The sequence below is a fragment of the Neolamprologus brichardi genome, chromosome 5 (assembly GCF_056152115.1).
Source record: "Neolamprologus brichardi isolate AB-2024 chromosome 5, ASM5615211v1, whole genome shotgun sequence".
NCBI lineage: Eukaryota > Metazoa > Chordata > Actinopteri > Cichliformes > Cichlidae > Neolamprologus > Neolamprologus brichardi.
In genome coordinates, this window is record NC_142108.1 from 18287976 (window position 1) to 18306994 (window position 19019).

Below are 19019 nucleotides of genomic sequence, written 5' to 3' on the forward strand. Positions count from 1 at the left end.
TGAGCATTAGTCTCTCACATCGGTGTGGAGGAATTTTGACCAACTCTTCTTTACAATGTTGACTCTTCCACAGCATGTCTTTATCCCGTCTTCCTTCTCTCACTCAAACCGGTCGCAGCAGATGGCCCCACCCCTCCCTGAGCCTGGTTCTGCTGGAGGTTTCTTCCTGTTAAAAGGGAGTTTTTCCTTCCCACTGTCGCCAAAGTGCTTGCTCATAGAGGGTCATATGATTGTTGGGCTTTTCTTTGTATGCATTATTGTAGGGTCTGCCTTCCAATATGAAGCGCCTTGAGGCAACTGTTGTTGTGATTTGATGCTGTATAAATAAAACTGAATTGAATTGAATTGTTGCTTCAGTTCACTGAGATTTGCAGGCATTTGTTTATCCACAGCTCTCTTAAGGTTGTCCCACAGCATTTCAATCATGTTCAGGTCTGGACACTGATGGATTGCAACATGCTGACTCTTTTTTCAGCCATTCTGTTGTAGATTTACTGCTGTGCTTGGATTTATTCTCCTGTTGCCTGACCCAATTTCAGCAAAACCATTACCCGTTAGAAAGACGCCCTCAACTTTAACACCATAATGCTTTAGTATACAGTGGAGCTCATAGCTAACTCAGTGGCTGCAACTTGCTGTGGTCCTGTGGCTGTAAAACAAGCTCAAATCATCATCATCAAATGTTTGTGCTGTTTTTTTTTTCTTTTTCTAAAGGTAGTGCTTATTATATTATGAACAGACATCTCCATTTCTGGTCTCATCTGTCCAAAGAATATTGTTCCAAAAGTCTTGTGATTTGCTCAGATGTGGCTTTGGAGCCCTACGCCGTGCAGCCATTTTCTTTTTAGCAAGAAGAGTCTTTTTCCTGTCACCACTTCCAAATAAGACATACTTGTTCAGTCTTTTTCTGATTGTACTGTCGTGAACTTTAACATCTAACATGCTAACTGAGGCCCATGGAGTCTAAGATGTAGCTCTTGGGTTTTTTTTGCAGTGTTGCTGAGCATTGCATGGTCTGTTATGGGGTAAACGTGTTGGGACATTCAGTCCTGTGATGATTACAAACTGTTATGAAACTGCCAGAACGTCTGCTTTTATAGAGGTGGTCACGTTTGCTAATGACCAATTAATCAAGTGCCTTTGATAAGTGACCTCTGTCTGTGACTGACCATCTTAATTCTATAGAACCAGTAAGGGTGTACTTAATTTTTCAAACACTGCTTCTTGATTTAGGTTTGTTAAATATTGACTGTGTAATTTATTGTGTGATGTTCATCTGTTTTTCCTGGTATATTTTTTTTTTCATAAGACTAAGTTCCCATCCCTTTGTAAAGCACAGGTAGTGAAGCAGGAACTTGCAAAAAACCCATGTACAAATACTTCAGAACCATTTTCAGGTGCAAAGCATGAGTAAAAGAACTAAATCTCAGAGCAGCTCTCTGCTACTAATGTTCATAAAACCTGCCTTTTTGTGATCACTGCATACAAACACACACACACACACACACACACACACACCCCATCCTTGCTTGGTCTGCCATTGTAATTGGGAACTGTATTATGCAATACAACTGCATGCTCTTGAAATTCAGGAAAATACACTGGTAAGCAGATTACAGTATAATGGAATGAGGAATGCTGCTGTAAAAATAGTGGGATTATGATTCTACACAAATCTTCAGTAAACATGAGAATACGGCCAAAAAAGGAAGATCTTCATCGGGAGTGATGCAGGTGCAGCCCTTCCCTCAGGCTACTGAGATACCGACTACATTTGTTTACTCTGTTCTCACACTTGCAGCCTGATTCCTGAATTTACCACCTGCTCAAGGAGTCTCGGGATAAAGCCCAAGGCGAGAAGCAGTCTGTTATTGTTTTATAGTTTTTATTTAATGCTGGAGTGACACAGCGATCTAGAAGACTGCATATATACTCTGTGCTGCCTACAGGAGTGCTGGAAGGATTTATGATAATTGAGGGAGAACCAAGGGTGTCCACTAATGGCCCGTGAAACCAAATCTATGACAGTGTATTACTGTGTGGGTGAAAAATCTGCTGTGATCTGTGCTGAGATAGGAGACCGACTGCGAGATTTATTCGCCGCGTCCCTCTCGACTGCCACTTTAACGACGCTTGCAGGACTCTGCGTCTTTGGGGTTTGCACATTTACTGCCCGGTAAGTGAATCGATACGAGTCATCCTCTGGATTTATATCTGATACTGTGTGTTCCTGTCCCTTTAAGACGCACTATTTACCTTTCTGATTGTTTTATTTCTTAAATAGTCTCTGTTTTCTTGTTTTTCCTCATAAATATACTTTTCTTTTCTTTTCTTTTTTTAACTGCACACTTACAACACAGACACATACGTGACAACACAACACACCAAGTGTCAAACCAGACAGCTGCGAGAGCGGTGTTGACCTCGGCCTGTCCGAGGCAGAGGGACGGACAGACAGACAGAAAGAGAGAGAGCGGCAGAGTGTATCTGCGTACCGATGGCGAGTTGGGGCAGAGTGCAGCCCAGCCGCTCCGCGATTGCCTGCAGCTCTTTCAACTTCGCCTGCTGACGCCGGCCCTCCTCGCTCAAGATCTTGTCCTTCAACCACTGGTAGCCCTGTCGAAAACACAGCACACCTGCTCAAAAACACAGCCCTGCTCACACCGCTGCGCTGCAGCTCCTGTGTCACCAGGGCCTGTTTTTAAACACGTGACTCTGTCTCCTGCTGTCTACACCTCAGCCAGGGAAACACAGCTCACTCTATGCTTTTGTAAAAAATAATAATAGTCAGTTCATTTATAGCAGATTTACAAACATTACAAAAATTAAATATGTTAAAAAAGTGTTAGTTTTGTCCCAGCTGAGTTATACAGTAGCTTTGATATCTAGCTGGTAGATCTAACAATACGGAGGATGTGATTAGTATCACAAGGATTCACTGACTCAACGATCCAAAACACCACAAACATCCACAGACAACACTGAGCCGAACGGGAAGCAGCACATTCAACATAAGTCACCAAAAGTACTGCACGACACCAAGATGGAGAGCTTACTTCATGAACCGGCAGAGCTCAAACCAACAATCAGTGACACACGATCCACAGAAACACAACATGCCACTCCAGCACAGAGGGACAGAACACCAATCAGGTGTAAGCTTATGTGTTGAGCTGTCTTGGATCTCTTATTTTTAAAAGTCTGCATGCTGAATGCTAAAATATATTTCAGCATCACAACATGACATGATGGAAAGTGAGGGCTGCTGAGTTCATCTGTCACAAGTACAGGATTGAATCCCTAAAGCCGCGTCTCCTCTTTAACCATTTTTAGTAAAAATGGACGTTTTGTTTTCTTTTTCTCCTGACACAACGCACTGAATTGATTCCCGATTCATCTGCCAATTTATAAAGAGAAACATTTTTATTTTTAAAGTGTTGGTATCTGTAGTGTCAAATAAAAATTCACAAGTCAGCACGCACACGTGCCGCACTATTATTGTTGTGAGCGTAGGTGTTTTGTGGTCATTTGCATGGACTAAAATATATTAAGCTGACACCAACTGACAAACAGTGTGTAACAGCACTGCTTGTGAAGCGGTACGCAGTGCATGGCGTTGGCATGGCGTCGGCATGGCACTGAAAACACACAAGGTTACAGTATGTGGTGAGTAACAGAACCTGAAAGACACAAACACACACAATAAGCAACCAGCAGTGAAACACAGCACAGTGACAGCGGCACAGATGATCAGAGTGGGATAAAGAAGGAGCACAGCGAGCGAGGCTTGTCTACCTTAAGGGAGGCCCGCGAGTAGGGAGGGACCCTGCCATCGTATTTCCCTGAGATGATCCCACAGGCCAGCGGAGACCACGTCATGGCCCCCACACCTGAGAAGAGAAACATGTGATCACCACTGAACAATTTTTATCAGCCATCAATAAATTTTAAAAAAAGGGCTGAACTTTGCTGAGTTGATGATGACCATTTCTCTACTTCTCTTAAATCACACTGACTGTTCACACACTTCCACAGCATGTCTTTTATTCTGTCTTCCTCCCCTCACCCAAACTGGTTGCGGCAGATGGCCGCCCCTCCCTGAATCTTGTTCTGTTGGCAGTTTCTTCCTGTTAAGAAACTGCCAACAGAACAAGAAGGAAAAACAGTGGGAGTTTTTCCTTCCCACTGTCGCCAACATGCAAGTAGGGTCATATGATTGTTGGGTTTCTCTCTGTATGTATTATTGTAGGGTCTACTTTACAATATAAAGCTCCTTTTAATATAAAGACTGTAGAGAAACCAATGCTGGTTTCTCTGCATTGAATTGAAGCTAATAAAGTTATATGACAACACAAACAAGACTTTAACCAGCTAGAATCAGAACTGCACTGATCTCCAGTGCTCCAGCAAGTAAGAGAGAAGTTCTCGTATTACATTTCTGGAGTGCTTCCTTTCTTTTCATCAGACCCGAGATCCAACACTTGGCTTCAATTTAACCTTGTGTGTCCACGTGTCAAAAATCCCTCTAGCTCTGTGGGTTTGTGTAAAAAATAACTTTTGTAATGCTTTCATGGATCAATTCTCCACCTGGAGGCACAAACGCACCACTGCTCACCTATCTTATGGAACAGCTCAGGTAGCTGCACCTCCACCTTCTCTCTCTGGAACATGTGGTACTCTGCCTGCTCGCAGATGGGGGGAATCTGGTTGAACTGTCTCGCAACAGAGTACGCTTCCTAGAGAAAAACATGCAAAGAGTTACATAATACAGCAGAGTATGTAAACATTTTGTATTGGGAACAATACTGAACAAGAATAGAAATAGTAGATAATATGAAGCTGGAAATAACTGGAACTTGTGAAGACAGAAGGAATGTATTTTGGACTGAGTCTCACCATTATTTCCATCGGGCTCCAGCGGGATGTCCCCCAGTACATGGCCATGCCTTGGTTTATCACATGGGTCATTGCTCGAACCGTTTCTGCAAGTTACACACAACAAAGATGAGGAAAAAAAAAACCCAAGAAGTTTCCCACATTTTTGGTTACACATACAAACATCTACACATAAACACACTGTTCCACTGATGGATCCGGTTTTTGCTACTTTTAGATCTGCAAAATGTTAAACCTCTGGATCTGAACACAAAAACCCGATCCACGTGTTTAGGCAAGGGCAGCCAATCAAAATAAAGGTAGATCAAAGAAAGGTGGGTTTTAGAGTGTTAAATGGCTTGTTTCAATGCTGGATCAAGGTGTAGTTTAAGATAAACAAAGCTGCTCGAGTGGAGTCCAAAAATAAAAATATGCAGTTCTGGCATCAGCACCATGCTCTCCCGTGTTTTAAATGCACCTTAGAACAACACGCAGCAACACTACACATGAGCGAGAGGAGGGAGGTTTGGGGTCTTCACACACCCCTGTTCTCTGCTGGCCATCGGGGCGTGGGGGCTGGGAGGAGGTGTTGGCCGTCCGATTGGGATTTGGGATGCGGGGCCTCCCTGCTGCTGCGGAGCCTGGGGCGGTCTGCTTGCCTCCACCCCAGGGGAAAGGGTAACATCTCCTGGGTCTAGGTGCCGTTTCCCCCTCTAGGGGCGAGGGTACCTGGACCTGGGGTATAGAGTTTGTTTGGGGAGTGTGATTGTGTGTACAGTGTCCATGTATGTCTATCCCTACGTTGGGTGAGTGTTAAGTATTTGTATATGTGTGCATGAGGGTGGGAATGCATGTTTGTGTATGTGTGTGCCTGTTTCTCTGTGTTTATATGTCAGGTCGGGTCTTACACTCCACCTCTCTGGGAACTCCCAGGCCCTCCAAAGGCCCATCTCCCCTCACCACACTCCCTGCCGGTAACTAATGCCCTCAGGGGTCGTTGCGTTAGTGGTTCTTGGTGTCCGGGGCTGGGCGCTCAGGTATGTACCAGCTCGCTCCCGGTGACTACTTGGCGGGGCCTGGTGCCTGTTGCTCGGTCAGGCCTCTTCCGGGGCAAAGGGGGCCCTCAGGCCTCCGGCCTCTGGGTCTGCAGCTCGGTTCACTCTGGCACAGCTGGCTGACGGCAGAGCCGGCGGGCACGCCACTGCAGCCCCCTCTGGCTTCTGCTCCATGGCTACTGGGTGACCCCTAATGTGGGGCTCTCCTCAGCTCTTCCCAGGAGAGTGGCACGGATGCCCCTCCGGTGGTCCTCGTTGGGCTCTCGCACTCTGGGGCCTCTGGATGTCTGGAGCCTGGATCTCCTCCATGCCTGCTTCATGCCCTGGGGGACAGGGCTATGGCTCTCTACATCCTCTAGCAGACCATTACATGGGGAAACCTTTTGAATACGAGCGCGCCGATCCACACAGGTGTGCACATGGGTGTTCACTGTTCATAGACATAAACTACACCTTTATTGGCTGCTATTTCCAAGCACTGTCGGTCCTGCTTGCAACACAACAACATTCAATATTTACTGCTGTTTACACTTAGCTAGATTAACGTGATGGTGTTGTGTTTAGTATGTTGCTCTGTTTTTTTGCTTGTTTTCTCTTCCTTTTCTCTCAACAGGTGATCCAGGAGATTTTTTTTTCCTCTTCTTTCTCTTTTTAAGTGCCCTTTCTCACCGTCCCGCTTTCCTTCTGTTTTTCTTTTCCTTCATCTTTATTTCTCCCTTTCCTATCCCTCAGTCATGTCTGTCCCGTCTGTAACAACTGAAAATAAAATAAAATAAATAATAACAATAAAGGTTGATCTAATGGACCAATACGGCAAGGCCGTGATGATCCATTTGGCAAAGTAAATCCATTGGGTATCCTTGTTGGTCTTCAGACAACAATTCTGACGGCTAAAGAACCAAATGGGACAGGCAAAAAATAAAAAAATAAAATAAATATGTAGCTTAAAAATAAAAATAAAAAGCCGGCCTTAAAAAGAAAAAAAAAAACATTAACACTCGTTTCACCCTGTGGTGTTTTCCGCAGCATACAATACCTCAAACAGTGTCCTGGTACTCTAATTTATGTGCATCTGCTTGTTCTTTCTTCTTCTAAAAGAAGCACTCGTTATCATTTGCAATCCAAATGGCCTCGGCCATTCAGGACAGAAGTGGAAAAGCTGATTATGTTAATCAGAATGGAGCATGATTCACCCTGATGAAGATGACATCTATTCATAACAAGGCACTTGAATGACATTAATGTTTAAAAAAAAAATCCTAAGAATCTGTCAATTTCGATCTGCAGCGGGCTGCAGAAAGGAAATCCAGTGAAATAAATACGAGATGACGGCCGTATTTGCACCACTTCAGATCTTTAATTGTGCAAAAAGCCTCTTCAGTGGTTTGACAAAGTGGACTACAGCTTATTTATTTTAAGCATAGATGGTTAGAAAATATGTCAGGGGTGATTTATATTTCTCTTTAATGTGATGACTGGATGTTGCAGAGAGATTAATCTCATGTTACTGTGTCAACACAGCACTGCATTTGATTTAAAGCCGTCAGGTGGGAAAGTGTTTTTAAAGCATGCGTGTTTATGTGTATGATAAGAGAGATTTGAATAAACAAATGATTCTGATAATTATGCTAAAGATTATAACATCACAATATACATTAGCAGAGGCATGATAAGAGAGCCATGGCACTCAAAGAATCCTGATTACACATCTGAAGTTTAGCTCCTGTCATAAAAGAGCCAGTCAACAGCTAAAACTAGGATATACGACCCAATCAGTGGGTAATGTTGCATTGGCACAGTAGAAGTCTATCACGGGCTTCTACTGCACATCTGCAACCTTAACAAAGATGTAGATAAGTCAAATTACATTCATGCAAATAAGCTTTAAGATTAGATTTGTTCAGTGGTTTGTTGGGTTGTATGGATATTGAAATGTACTCCCATTTATACAGTTCTTTTATAATCTTAATGACTAAAAGTCCCATTTTAACCCCCATTAAGCAACATACATTTATACAGCACTTTAATTACCTCATACCCATGGCATATTCAGAATCACCCGTTAACCTAATGGATGTCTTTGTACTGTAGGAGAAAGCATGAGAGAACGCACACAGGCATAGGTGAGGATCGAGCCGGTTATAAGCTTGCTGTAAGGCTACAGTGCTAACCACTCGACCATCATGGCCATCCATGATAAACAGCCATGAAGGAAGAAATAATGAGTATTTTTTGTGAGCATCAAAGAAGTTGATGAAAAGCCCTTTAACCCTCATTCTAGGCAAAGCTTTAAAGCAGTTTTTGGTTTGACTTGGTTGCTTTTATATAAGCTGCTTTTTTGTAACATTAATTAATTTGTTACATTTTATGTAACAAATTAACGATATAGCCCTCTCCTCACCACAGACAGCATAAAAGATGTAGCTTCCAGGTCTAAAAAGCAAAAGTTGATCCTTAAGTAGCCTAAGCCTAAATTCACTCTAATGGGCATCAGGGGGCGAAAGCTGTGGATACTAAAAGACTCTGGGCCCTGTAGAAGTCTATGGTTTCTGTGTTTCAGAAAGGTACATTACCCAGCACATGCTCGAATGCGAATGACTTGTGATTGACAAATCGTTATCCAGTGAGTTGAGTAGTAGGTGAAAGCAGTTATTTTTATGTATTTATTTGATGTTACATAGGTAGGCGAGCACTCTGGGGCCTCTGGATGTCTGGGGCCTGGATCTCCTCCATGCCTGTTTCATGCCCTGGGGGACGGGGCTATAGCTCTCTACATCCTCTTGCAGACCATTACATGGGGAAACCATTTGAATACAAGCGCGCTGATCCACACAGGTGTGCACACGGGTGTTCACTGTTCGTAGACTTAAATCACACCTTTCTTAGCTGCTTTCTCAAAGCACATTGTGCGCTGTCGGTCCTGTGTGCTGCACAACAACATTCAATATTTAGTATTTACTGCTGTTTACACTTAGCTAGATTAATGCGATGGTGTTGTGTTTAGTATGTTGCTTTGTTTTTTTTGCTTGTTTTCTATTCTTTTTCTCTCAACGGGAGATTTTTTTTCCCCTTTCTCACTGTCCCTCTCCCCTTCTGTTTTTCTTTTCCTTCCTCTTTCTTTCTCCCTTTCCTATCCCTCACTCATGTCTGTCCCGTCTGTAACAACTGAAAATAAAATAAAATAAATAATAAAAACAAAGGTCGATCAAATGGACCAATACGGCAATGCCATGATGATCCATTTGGCAAAATAAATCCATTGGGTATCCTTGTTGGTCTTCAGACAACAATTCTGACGGCTAAAGAACCAAATGGGACAGGCAAAACAAACAAACAAACAAACAAAAAAAACATAGGTAGGCGAGTGACAAACTATTATTGCTTTTAAATAGGGCTTTTCGATATAATGATATATATATATATATATATAAGATGACGATATGAAAACGTCTATCGTTTCATATTATGATATTTGTTTCGTGGTGTTGCAAAATAATTCCTTTTTTTTTTTTTTTAAGGTGGCCTGAATGGGTTGGTCATGTTTCAGTGGCAGTTCTGATGAAAGATGCTTATCCCGAATGGTGTGTGGAGCCAGGTGGCATGAAGATAATCATCTGTAGTGTTTCACGTGCAGTGTGTGTAACACGTGTGAGAAATTAAATCACAGCTCCAACTCAGCCTGTGTGTGTGTGTGCTGTTGAGCAATATCTTGCGTTATCTGACTGTAATTTCCGTCTTTTTATCGATCTAAGTGATAACTTGTTTTGTTCGACTGCAGACCAAATATAAAAAATGTCAGATAGCGATCGAAGCGTCCCAGACAAGAGAAGGAACACGCATATAATAAGATGGGCCCTATCACCCATCAATAATCCATCACGCTGATGCACTGTTTCTCATAAAAGAGTCGAATAGACCAAGCCTCCCATCTTGGGAGTGGGTGCTTGTCTTAAGGGGTTTACTGTGTTTACTCTGACAGAGTAGCTGTTCACTTCCTCTTCACCCTGTTTACCCCTTCAGCTACTGCCAGCATAAAATACACCAGATGGCTTTACCACTACAGATTGGAAGACGCATATTCAAAACTGCCCATTTGAACTGTGTGCAATCTCTAAAGGGCAGAGGGACATAAGAATTGCCTCGACCTTTACATTAAACAACACCAGCTACTTCTGCTCAACAAGATCCTGAAGTATTCTGGAAGAGCCAGCTTGAGCGAAGTAGCAAACTGAAGGCAGAGAGATGGCCCCTGACCGGACTACAACCCGAAGAGGAACTATAACACGGGAGCAGATGGATACTGTGTGACCAGCTGAGCCCCCACACAGTTAGCACTCTGCCATTTAAAGGTCTTCAGCATCCGCATCCATCCTCATTCTGAGTGTGGAGGTGGAAGCACCAGGACAACAGGCAGCATTTAAAAATAGATGTTTCAGTTACAAGAGATTTGTATATCCGAGTCTTCACGTTGCAGTCGTCATAGAGACAGAAAGAATGCCTTTTCTCTAAGCACAGTATGACAACATGTGATAAAAAGGTGATAAATAGGCAGAAAAAGGGTAGAGACAATAGAATTGCTACCTTCCATTGGTGTATTAGGGTCCGGTCTGTTCGCGAAAACCACATCCACGTAGTCTAACTGCAGTCTTTCTAAAGAGGCTTTTAAACCTGGAAAATAGGAACCACAGTTGAGCAGCAATAGTACTGTGACTGCAAATATCAAAGTGTATAGAAAATTAGTGCAGAGGATTATCAAACTTCATACTTTAAATGGGTTACTGACTGTAGCCAAAACCTTTCCAATAACTCCAGAGGAGGTGTCAGTTTTTAAAATGAAGCTTCGATTCCCTTGACCCAAAGCTATTAATTAATTTTGTTGTTGAAGTGTCAACATTTAATCCAATAATACGCAGCACTGCTACTTACCTTCTATAATGTGTTTTCGGGATAAACCTCTTTCAGTTTCCGCTCTATATGAAAAAAAAATACAAAAGAAATGAGAGTGTGTTTGACACCATTATTTAAAATGTGACTGGTAAGGCTCCTGGACGGTAACATAATATCATTTTATCCTTTATGAAATATGAGCAATGTTTCCAGCTTTATTGAAAGCACCTGACAACAGATCAGTTTGGATGACACATGATCCCATTACCAGGAGCATCAGGATCAAACAAGTCGAGAAAAATTACACGCGAGGGTAGTTTTTCATTTGGGCAAACAGCAACGTTAAGGATGAAACTTACTTTCCACCCCAGAAGATCTTTGTTGTTATCACCAAACTTGAACGTCTGGAGAAAGAAAAAAAAAAAGTAAGCACACATCTGTTACAACATCTGCTAAGCAAACATGCTGAATTACATCAAAAAAAGCACTGGAGTTGCTTATGCACATGCACAAACTATGATCTTTAGGTCATTCATGCGTTTCTACCTTATTCTATCAGCATCACTCTCGCACACATCCTACAATAACTGTGTCAGAACACAAACAATGCCAGTGAATGAGTGCTGCAAGCACATAAACCTGATCTGATATAACCTGAGCTATACAAATACCCATACAGGACCGACAAAGTAGAAGACAAGCCACTAGAAGTTCATCCATTATTCATCATCTTTGAGGAGGAGACACTGGAGTGTGAGCATGGCAAGGCTGCCCACATTAATCTTTCATCTCCCCACCTTACTGTTCCGGTTCACAACACACAAGCCTCCCAATATGTGCAGAGGAACGAGATGATACAAGATTAGGCCGGATGGCTGGGAAGGAAATTTAAAAAAAAAAAAAAAATACAAAATGCAATTAAAGTGTGCCTCATATCATACCTCCATCCTTTCTTCTTTATGATGTTTCCGAGCACCACCTCTGCCCTATGAAACAGATGGAAAGAGAGCATGATTTAAAAAACATTAAAAAAAATAATAGATAGTCTTGAAATGATATGAGCACTTATATCCGACTGTCTCAAGATTTAATTGTTAATTAAAGAACGCAGTCCAATTCTGCGTATATACACCACAAAAGTAAATTTTTATAATCGGAAGCACCTGTTTAGGACGGGTGGCTGTGAACTAGCTGCCAGGTCAGAGCCCAGTCCCAGCTGTGCTGTCGAGCCACCACCAAGTCACTCATTAGCAGCCACGGGGGTGCTAATGAGTGACATTACGTTCAACACGGGGCTCATTAGGGCTGGGCAGAAACCTGTCAGCAGGATGTCTCTCCAGCTCTCTCTGACAAATAATGAGACACCTCCTTGTGACACAGTTTCACATAAAATCCAACTGGCTGTAGAGGTAGAAAAAGCGTCGTGCCAGCTAAGATTTGTTTACGTTTGCCGATGAGTGCAGCTAGCAGCTCTAATTGACGCAGTTTTCAAATATTATGGCAAGTATCCAATTTGTGCACAAATTCGAGGACCACAGTTTACCCACAGCACATTACAGCTCCTGTCAGTGTGACAGTCTGAACAGTTTCAGTAATGTGCAAAAGTTTAAGGTATCAGAATACTTTATTAATCCCTGAGGAAACTGTGTGGGTTACAGTTGCTCCAAGACAGTAACAGTAACAGACTAAACTATTTAAGTAGTGCAATATGTTGCAGATATTACAAATTTAAGAAATGGAACTAATATCTACAAATAGCTCAATTATAAATATCAAGAATATCAAGAAGTTTAGAAGTTTTAGATTTGCACAGATCACACAGCAGATTGATCATCCACGCATTTTAAATCGCAATGAGAGTCACAATGGCATACCCACAAACACCCCCCCCCAAAAAAAGACTAGAGGCCACAAATGGTAAATTCTTAACCTAAGTATTTTAATACAAGATTACTTGGCAGAAAATAATAAGCTAGCTTTAATTATGTGGAAGTATTAAGGACAGCTGATACCAAGGATAATGGCACAACGATGTTTGTATAAAGTTGAATAATGTGCAAGTTGTTGTTTTTTTTTTTAAGAATAATTTTGAAACCTTTTCATGTTTATACATTACTTGAATATCCAGGTATTTCTGTATGAAACATAAATGGGGAAACTACCTATATTTTTGAGTGGAAGAACACTTTTGTAAATCTGGAATTACTTTTAAATTTGTTTGAACTTTCAAGAATAGAAGCAACAACAATTAAGTACAAAGTTGGCAGGATCAATTGTCAGGTTAGCCCATTATCCTTAGGCCTCTGAAAAAGGGAAACAATGTATAAAATCATCAGCAATTCCAATTAATGTACAACTTCTTTGTTTCTCTTAAATTACAGCTAAAAATCTGCACTTCAGTTACAAATAAATCATTCATATTTATTAGGGGTGCAACGATACAACAAAATTCACGGTTCGGTTCGGTTCAATACTTTGGTGTCACGGTTCGATATTTTTTCGATACAAAAAAAATGTTCATGCCTTTTTATTAATTTGTCATTTATTAAATTTTCACGGCACATTCTGCACCACATCTCTGTGCGTTCATCATTTGTTTGAAGCCAGCTCACCTCCTGCAACCACTTTTCCGAGAATACACGCTTCTTTTGTGGTTCGGACTCCTTCTGACATTTCTTTGGAGGTGGAGGAACATCACAGTAATTGCTTAAAGGAGCTTCTTCGACATCTTTAAGAGTTCTAAACAAATGTCTGTCCTCTTCCTTAAAATCTTATGTACGCAAACGCGCGTTGCAACTTCTTATCTTGTGCGGGTTTTTATTTTGACAGCGAATGCGCACCTGCGGACCACTTATGTGCAGCCCTGGTTATTTAGCTCGTCATATTGCAGCCACAGAAATTCTTTTGTCCATGAAACCATAAAGCTGCACTTTCTTTTTGCCTTATAGTCTGATTTGTCATAACTTTTCCGTTTTGTCACTTCTTCAACCTGACCTGTCTTATTTGGCTCAGCAGAACTAAAATATATATCCTGCTGCTTTTACACACGCACTCACATGACGCTCAGCGATTCTCTGCGCGATCAACCTCTCACATGTTTAAGCTGCAGGAGATTTCACTTGTCATGTTTGCATAGTAAGCTAACGATTGATAAGACGATGTCAGAGGAATTGGTGCGCAAATTATCATCACTCACCAATCAGTACTGTCGCTTTCTATACACAGTTCACGCGATTGCAAAGTGAAAGCAAAAAACAAGCGCAAATTCAAACGCGATTTCAGTATGTCACATATTGACAGTGGCCGATGCCAATGACATAATTACCCAGCTACATTTCCGAAAGAATGCAAAAGCATTGACATATATTTTTCCTTCCTACGATAGGCCGACGGGCAGGGCAGAGATAGATTTTGGTAGCCCGACTGGAAAAAAGCCCCAGGACGTCGGGCTAGCGATTTTGCAAGCCCTGTATCTGATTGAGGAATCACTCATCTTTGGAAAAGAGAGTTTATTATGGAGAAATGTCTCTTTCCAAAATAAAAGCTATACTATACGCTTCTTCTGGGCTATATTCTCAGCAGCATATTAAACATATCAGGTCCCCATAAGGAGAATCATGTGCTAACGGCTGTCTAAATGACTCGGGTAAAGTTTGTAGCATGTGTGCTTGTTTTTGTCTGCTTCCACTTGTCTTTGCACTAGGATGATGTCGGAGTAAATGTGCAGTCATATTGGTTGTGTTCCCACTAGTGCTGTCAGCGTTAATCTGAAATGACGTTAAGGTCACAACACGGCAAATCTCCGTTAACGAGCTACCACGGATCGCCTCATGAGTGGGGCTGGAAGACGTCAACACATTAACGAGCTAACTGCGCTAACACACTAGTTCCCACCAATTGAGCATTGCTGGCACATCCAACATACTGTTTTACTTTTGTCCATGACGTGCTTACCTTCAGGGTCATACGTCACATGAAAACCAAAATAGTTCCAAACGCCAGATCTGAATGAGGGTGGGGGAGGTTCAATTTGCCATGTTGCAACGAGCTTAACTTCTGTCTAGCTAGCTTGCCCTGCGCTCAGTGAATCTGTGTTCGACTACTCCGCCTAGGCTGCACTGTCGAGCGCAGATCCACTGAGCGCTCAACACAGACAGCATCGTCAGAAGGAAAGTTGATAAAATAAATTAAAAATGTTGTATCGTTCGATACATATGCGTACCGAACCGAAAGCACTGTATCGAACGGTTCGATATCGATACGAGTATCGTTGCACCCCTAATATTTATGTATTCTTTAAAATCAGAACTATATTGATACACCAATGATTGATAACCATGGGTTATTATGTATCATAACTCAAAAATGTTTAGATTATAAGCACATAATAAACTTTGTAGTGCTGTACCCTTTTTCACAGCAAACGGCTCTAGTGTGAACCCTCAAAGCGGTCCGCATGCGCAAAAGATGACGTCACACACAACGCGCTCTGTTCAGACCCAGACCAAACAGTATTGCTTGACTGATAGCCCTTAATGTAAAGACTTTGGATTTGATGCGCTTTCGCCTGCAGTGTGAATGTAGCCTTACTTTAATATTCAGGGGCCATTTGTTTGTGTGCTTCGCTTTTGTCTCCGTTTCAATTGAATATTAAATCCTGCATAACATTTCTGTACCATTTATCACCACCTTTTGTTTGCCATTTATTAAAAGATAAATTAAATTAAATATTCAACCTCCCCACTCGTGTGTTTGTGCCTCTGTGCATTCTGCTGATCCAAACAGCAGCTGCCCAAGTACAGTAGACACTGCATTATTACTCCGAGTGATTTCAGCCTCTGCCAGCTGGACTCACATCTTTTTTTAAACAACGAGCAATGAACACTCCCCTGAGAGCAATGATGTGTGTGTGTGTGTGTGTGTTTCTGGCTCTTAGTATTGCCCCTTTGAAATGTGAGTAATTTGAGTGACCAAACATAAGGTTCACTGAGCCTCGAGCAGGTTGCCTTTCTTCATCCACCCATTAATTAAAGCTTTGCTTTATTTCAATGCTGAGTTGCTTTCTGACTTAGGGCAGAAGCAATGATGTAATGCGGCACTACTCATGGATTCTTTATATTTTATTACTTTCACATTCTTCAGGGCTTATGCCACCTGTTTTTCACCATGTCACACATTTAGTATTGATCTGAAGCAAAATGCCTCTGAGCCTGAGAGAAAACAAAGACTGAAATTCTGTTCTGCCAATTACTGCCATACTTTGAAAAGCTTTCGTGCCATGTGTGCTTGCTGATAAGAGCAGCTACATGGGTTAAGCATAACACATTTGTTTGTGCAAAGAGACATTTGTTTATATTTCTCAGAAACAGTAGCTCATGTATTCGGATGGATATGCTAATAAGCATCACAATCAATATTTGAATATTCTTGTGCGTTCAGTGTTTTGTTCTGTGACCAATTTTTTTTTGAGGGCTAAGCTACAACAAACAGCTTACAAATCTCATTTATTTATCTGTCCACGCTCACCACACAGAATCGACATCACAACAGCTGACTGTGCAGCCACCAACACCACCACTTCACATCCTCCAAGCCCGACTGATAGAAAGAATCCTTAGCCACAACCGAGGACTTCACATGAAAGCTTTTTCCATTATGACGCGCAAACTGTGTGATTTGTTCGACTCCTTCTCGTGTGTTTGTGTGTAATATAAGCTCCTTGGTGCTGCTTTGCAGTGGAAGCTGTCAGGATTAACACCTGTGCAACACATTTCGAGCTGTGTGACGTGCTGTCACAAACACTTGCACGTGCCAGGCTTGTCCTTTCTGTTCAAGTGTGGTTCTGGTTTATGGCAGCACGATGATCAAAGCCAGAGTTGGTTTTGCTTCTGTGTCAAAGATCAACCTCTCTCATGAATAAATCAACAAGACTGCTGAAAACTCCCCAAAACATTAACATCGTGGTGTGATGACGTGCATCAGACCACAGCTGCTGAGGCATTAGATGCGAAATGAGGACAACCACTGAGACCTACAACGTGTTTCTCCTCTTTTGTTATCTTTTGATTTCCCTTTCTGAGACACGGGGACTCTGATGCATCTCCCCAAACATAATGGAAAAAATAGAATAATCTCAGGAGGATTTAAACAGGAGACTTGCTCCCGTTAATAAGTGACACTATTTGCAAAGGATAATCCCAGCACCCAGGCTACTACAAAGCCTGACTAATCCATACTGGAATTTAAACATCCACTACATCCAGCAATAAAGCAACATGCTTTCTGAGGTTAAACTATCATCACTTCCCATCCCCTAAATTTATGCCACGAATACCCGAACCCTGACAAATGGCACTTTTCGTTGTGAAAAGCAGGCAGACATTAATTTCTTCTCCTCCTTTAATAATAGCCAAGAAAATGAGTAGTTGATTCATCGAGATAAACATACTGTGGAGCTTACTCAGAGGCTGAATGCCATTAAACTATTGTTTGAGAAGAGGGTAAAATGAGACGACATAATTATTAGCATCAGTTAAACCTCAAACCATGTGAAAAACACGATGGAAATAAAACATTTATGCATTTCCATCGTCATATATTAATTTGATAAAGGTTAGTTTGTTTAGAATGCACTTTGTCACAAAACAGCTCTAGCATGTCCGCTGTAAAAAACAAAAAACAATTAAGATACACGTGGAAAATATACGTAAAGAGAGATGAATAAGAAAACACTTTTTCCTGTAAAGCCAAAAGAAAATTCATCCACCCTGGGACTGTTGCAGAACGTCTCCAAGCCTCTGCATATGATGTCGATGTTAAATTGTAATGTTGTGATTGTCATGTCTTTCCTGTCTTTTATTTAAATGAACTTATATAAAAAGAAGGTCACCCAGAAAACCCATCCTCAGACGACTGTCCAGATTTTAAGTTTTAAAGATAGTGATTCAACATTTAAGGCTTCTTTTTTTCATCTCTACATCACATTTCACGAAATTCTGCTTTATAGTTTTTATGTATTCTAGGAGACAAACAATTCAGTGCTCTCAGGAAATGTGAGATGGATATTTGGCATATTGGTATGCTACCATAAGTAAAGACAACATGCTGGCACCTTGACTCTGTATTACATCACTTCTAAATGTGGAATATTTGTGCACCACTATAGCTCAAACACCTGACTGGAGTCTGCAAGTACATAACCTCTGCTTGCCTTCATAATCAATCACACATTAGCAGTTTGGTAATGTTTGCTGCTACCACTCACTCCTAAGTGACTCGCCACACAGGATATACTCACTTGCCAGCAGCGTAGACCTCCGCTGTGTCAAACAGATTGATGCCATTTTCATAGGCCAGAGTCATCAGCTGCTCTGCCATCTGTTGAGAGAACAGGGGAGAAGGGACAGAGAGGGGAAATGATGGGGTGAGACCACTGATGTGAGGTGTTAGTAAATTTTAATTATGAAGCTGGCTTCACAGGACTAGAGACTGCTTGTTGACTCTGTCAGAAAAGTAAAAATAGGCTTCTTGAGCAACCTAGGATATCTCCGATCATATGGAGGGTTTCCATTCCAAAGCTTTGATGGATAGAAGCTGACAAAACGCATCTGCTCTCACCTCATCTGTTATCTGTCCGCCAAACGTCACCCATGTTCCTAAAGGGAATGACAGAGAGGTGGGATCAGAGAATTAGTACACAAACATGCAAGTAGAATAAGAACCTTTTTGTTCTTTCTGACATACTTAAACTCAATTTTTTCACACTCTGTTTAATAACACTTTCTCTCTGTATAGAGAACAGGTTTTATATTGGCCTCCCCGGTCTGTCATACCGAGTCTACAGCATGCACAAACAGTTTGTCTCGTGATCTTACCTAATCCAAGGCAGGATACCCGCAAGCCCGACTTCCCGAGGTTTCTGTCAAAACAGAGGAAAATACATTAAAACTAATGCCACACTGAGGTGGCAGTGATTTATGATCTTTTGTCCTCAGGCGGTGGCTGTGACCAGCACAGCCTTTCAGGAATGACTGTTTGAAAAACAAAATAAACAAAAAACCCTATCGAGCTTCACTAGAGTTCTCTCATCTTTAGGTTGTTGCTGCAGTGGAGTGACAGAAGCTGGAAAGAACAAGACTTTGTAAGGATCTGTAACTAGCCCGAACATAGTGCAGCACTGACACATGTTGAGGGGATGGCAAA

The 19019-nt window shown here is 41.7% G+C and overlaps 1 protein-coding gene across 6 annotated transcripts in view; it reads right to left on the reverse strand.

Moving 5' to 3' along the window:
- Positions 1-19019, reverse strand: part of kcnab2a (potassium voltage-gated channel subfamily A regulatory beta subunit 2a) — a 92158-nt gene that overhangs the window by 6547 nt on the left and 66592 nt on the right. For all 6 annotated transcript variants that reach the window (XM_087840811.1, XM_006783243.3, XM_087840813.1 and 3 more), the window contains 11 exons: positions 18692-18735; positions 18435-18472; positions 18115-18194; positions 11759-11803; positions 11177-11221; positions 10857-10900; positions 10512-10598; positions 4897-4982; positions 4616-4736; positions 3796-3890; positions 2496-2616 (listed from right to left, as the gene is read on the reverse strand). In XM_087840811.1, the coding sequence (XP_087696937.1) occupies positions 2496-2616; positions 3796-3890; positions 4616-4736; positions 4897-4982; positions 10512-10598; positions 10857-10900; positions 11177-11221; positions 11759-11803; positions 18115-18194; positions 18435-18472; positions 18692-18735 (806 nt within the window). The remainder of the gene's footprint in view (positions 1-2495; positions 2617-3795; positions 3891-4615; positions 4737-4896; positions 4983-10511; positions 10599-10856; positions 10901-11176; positions 11222-11758; positions 11804-18114; positions 18195-18434; positions 18473-18691; positions 18736-19019) is intronic.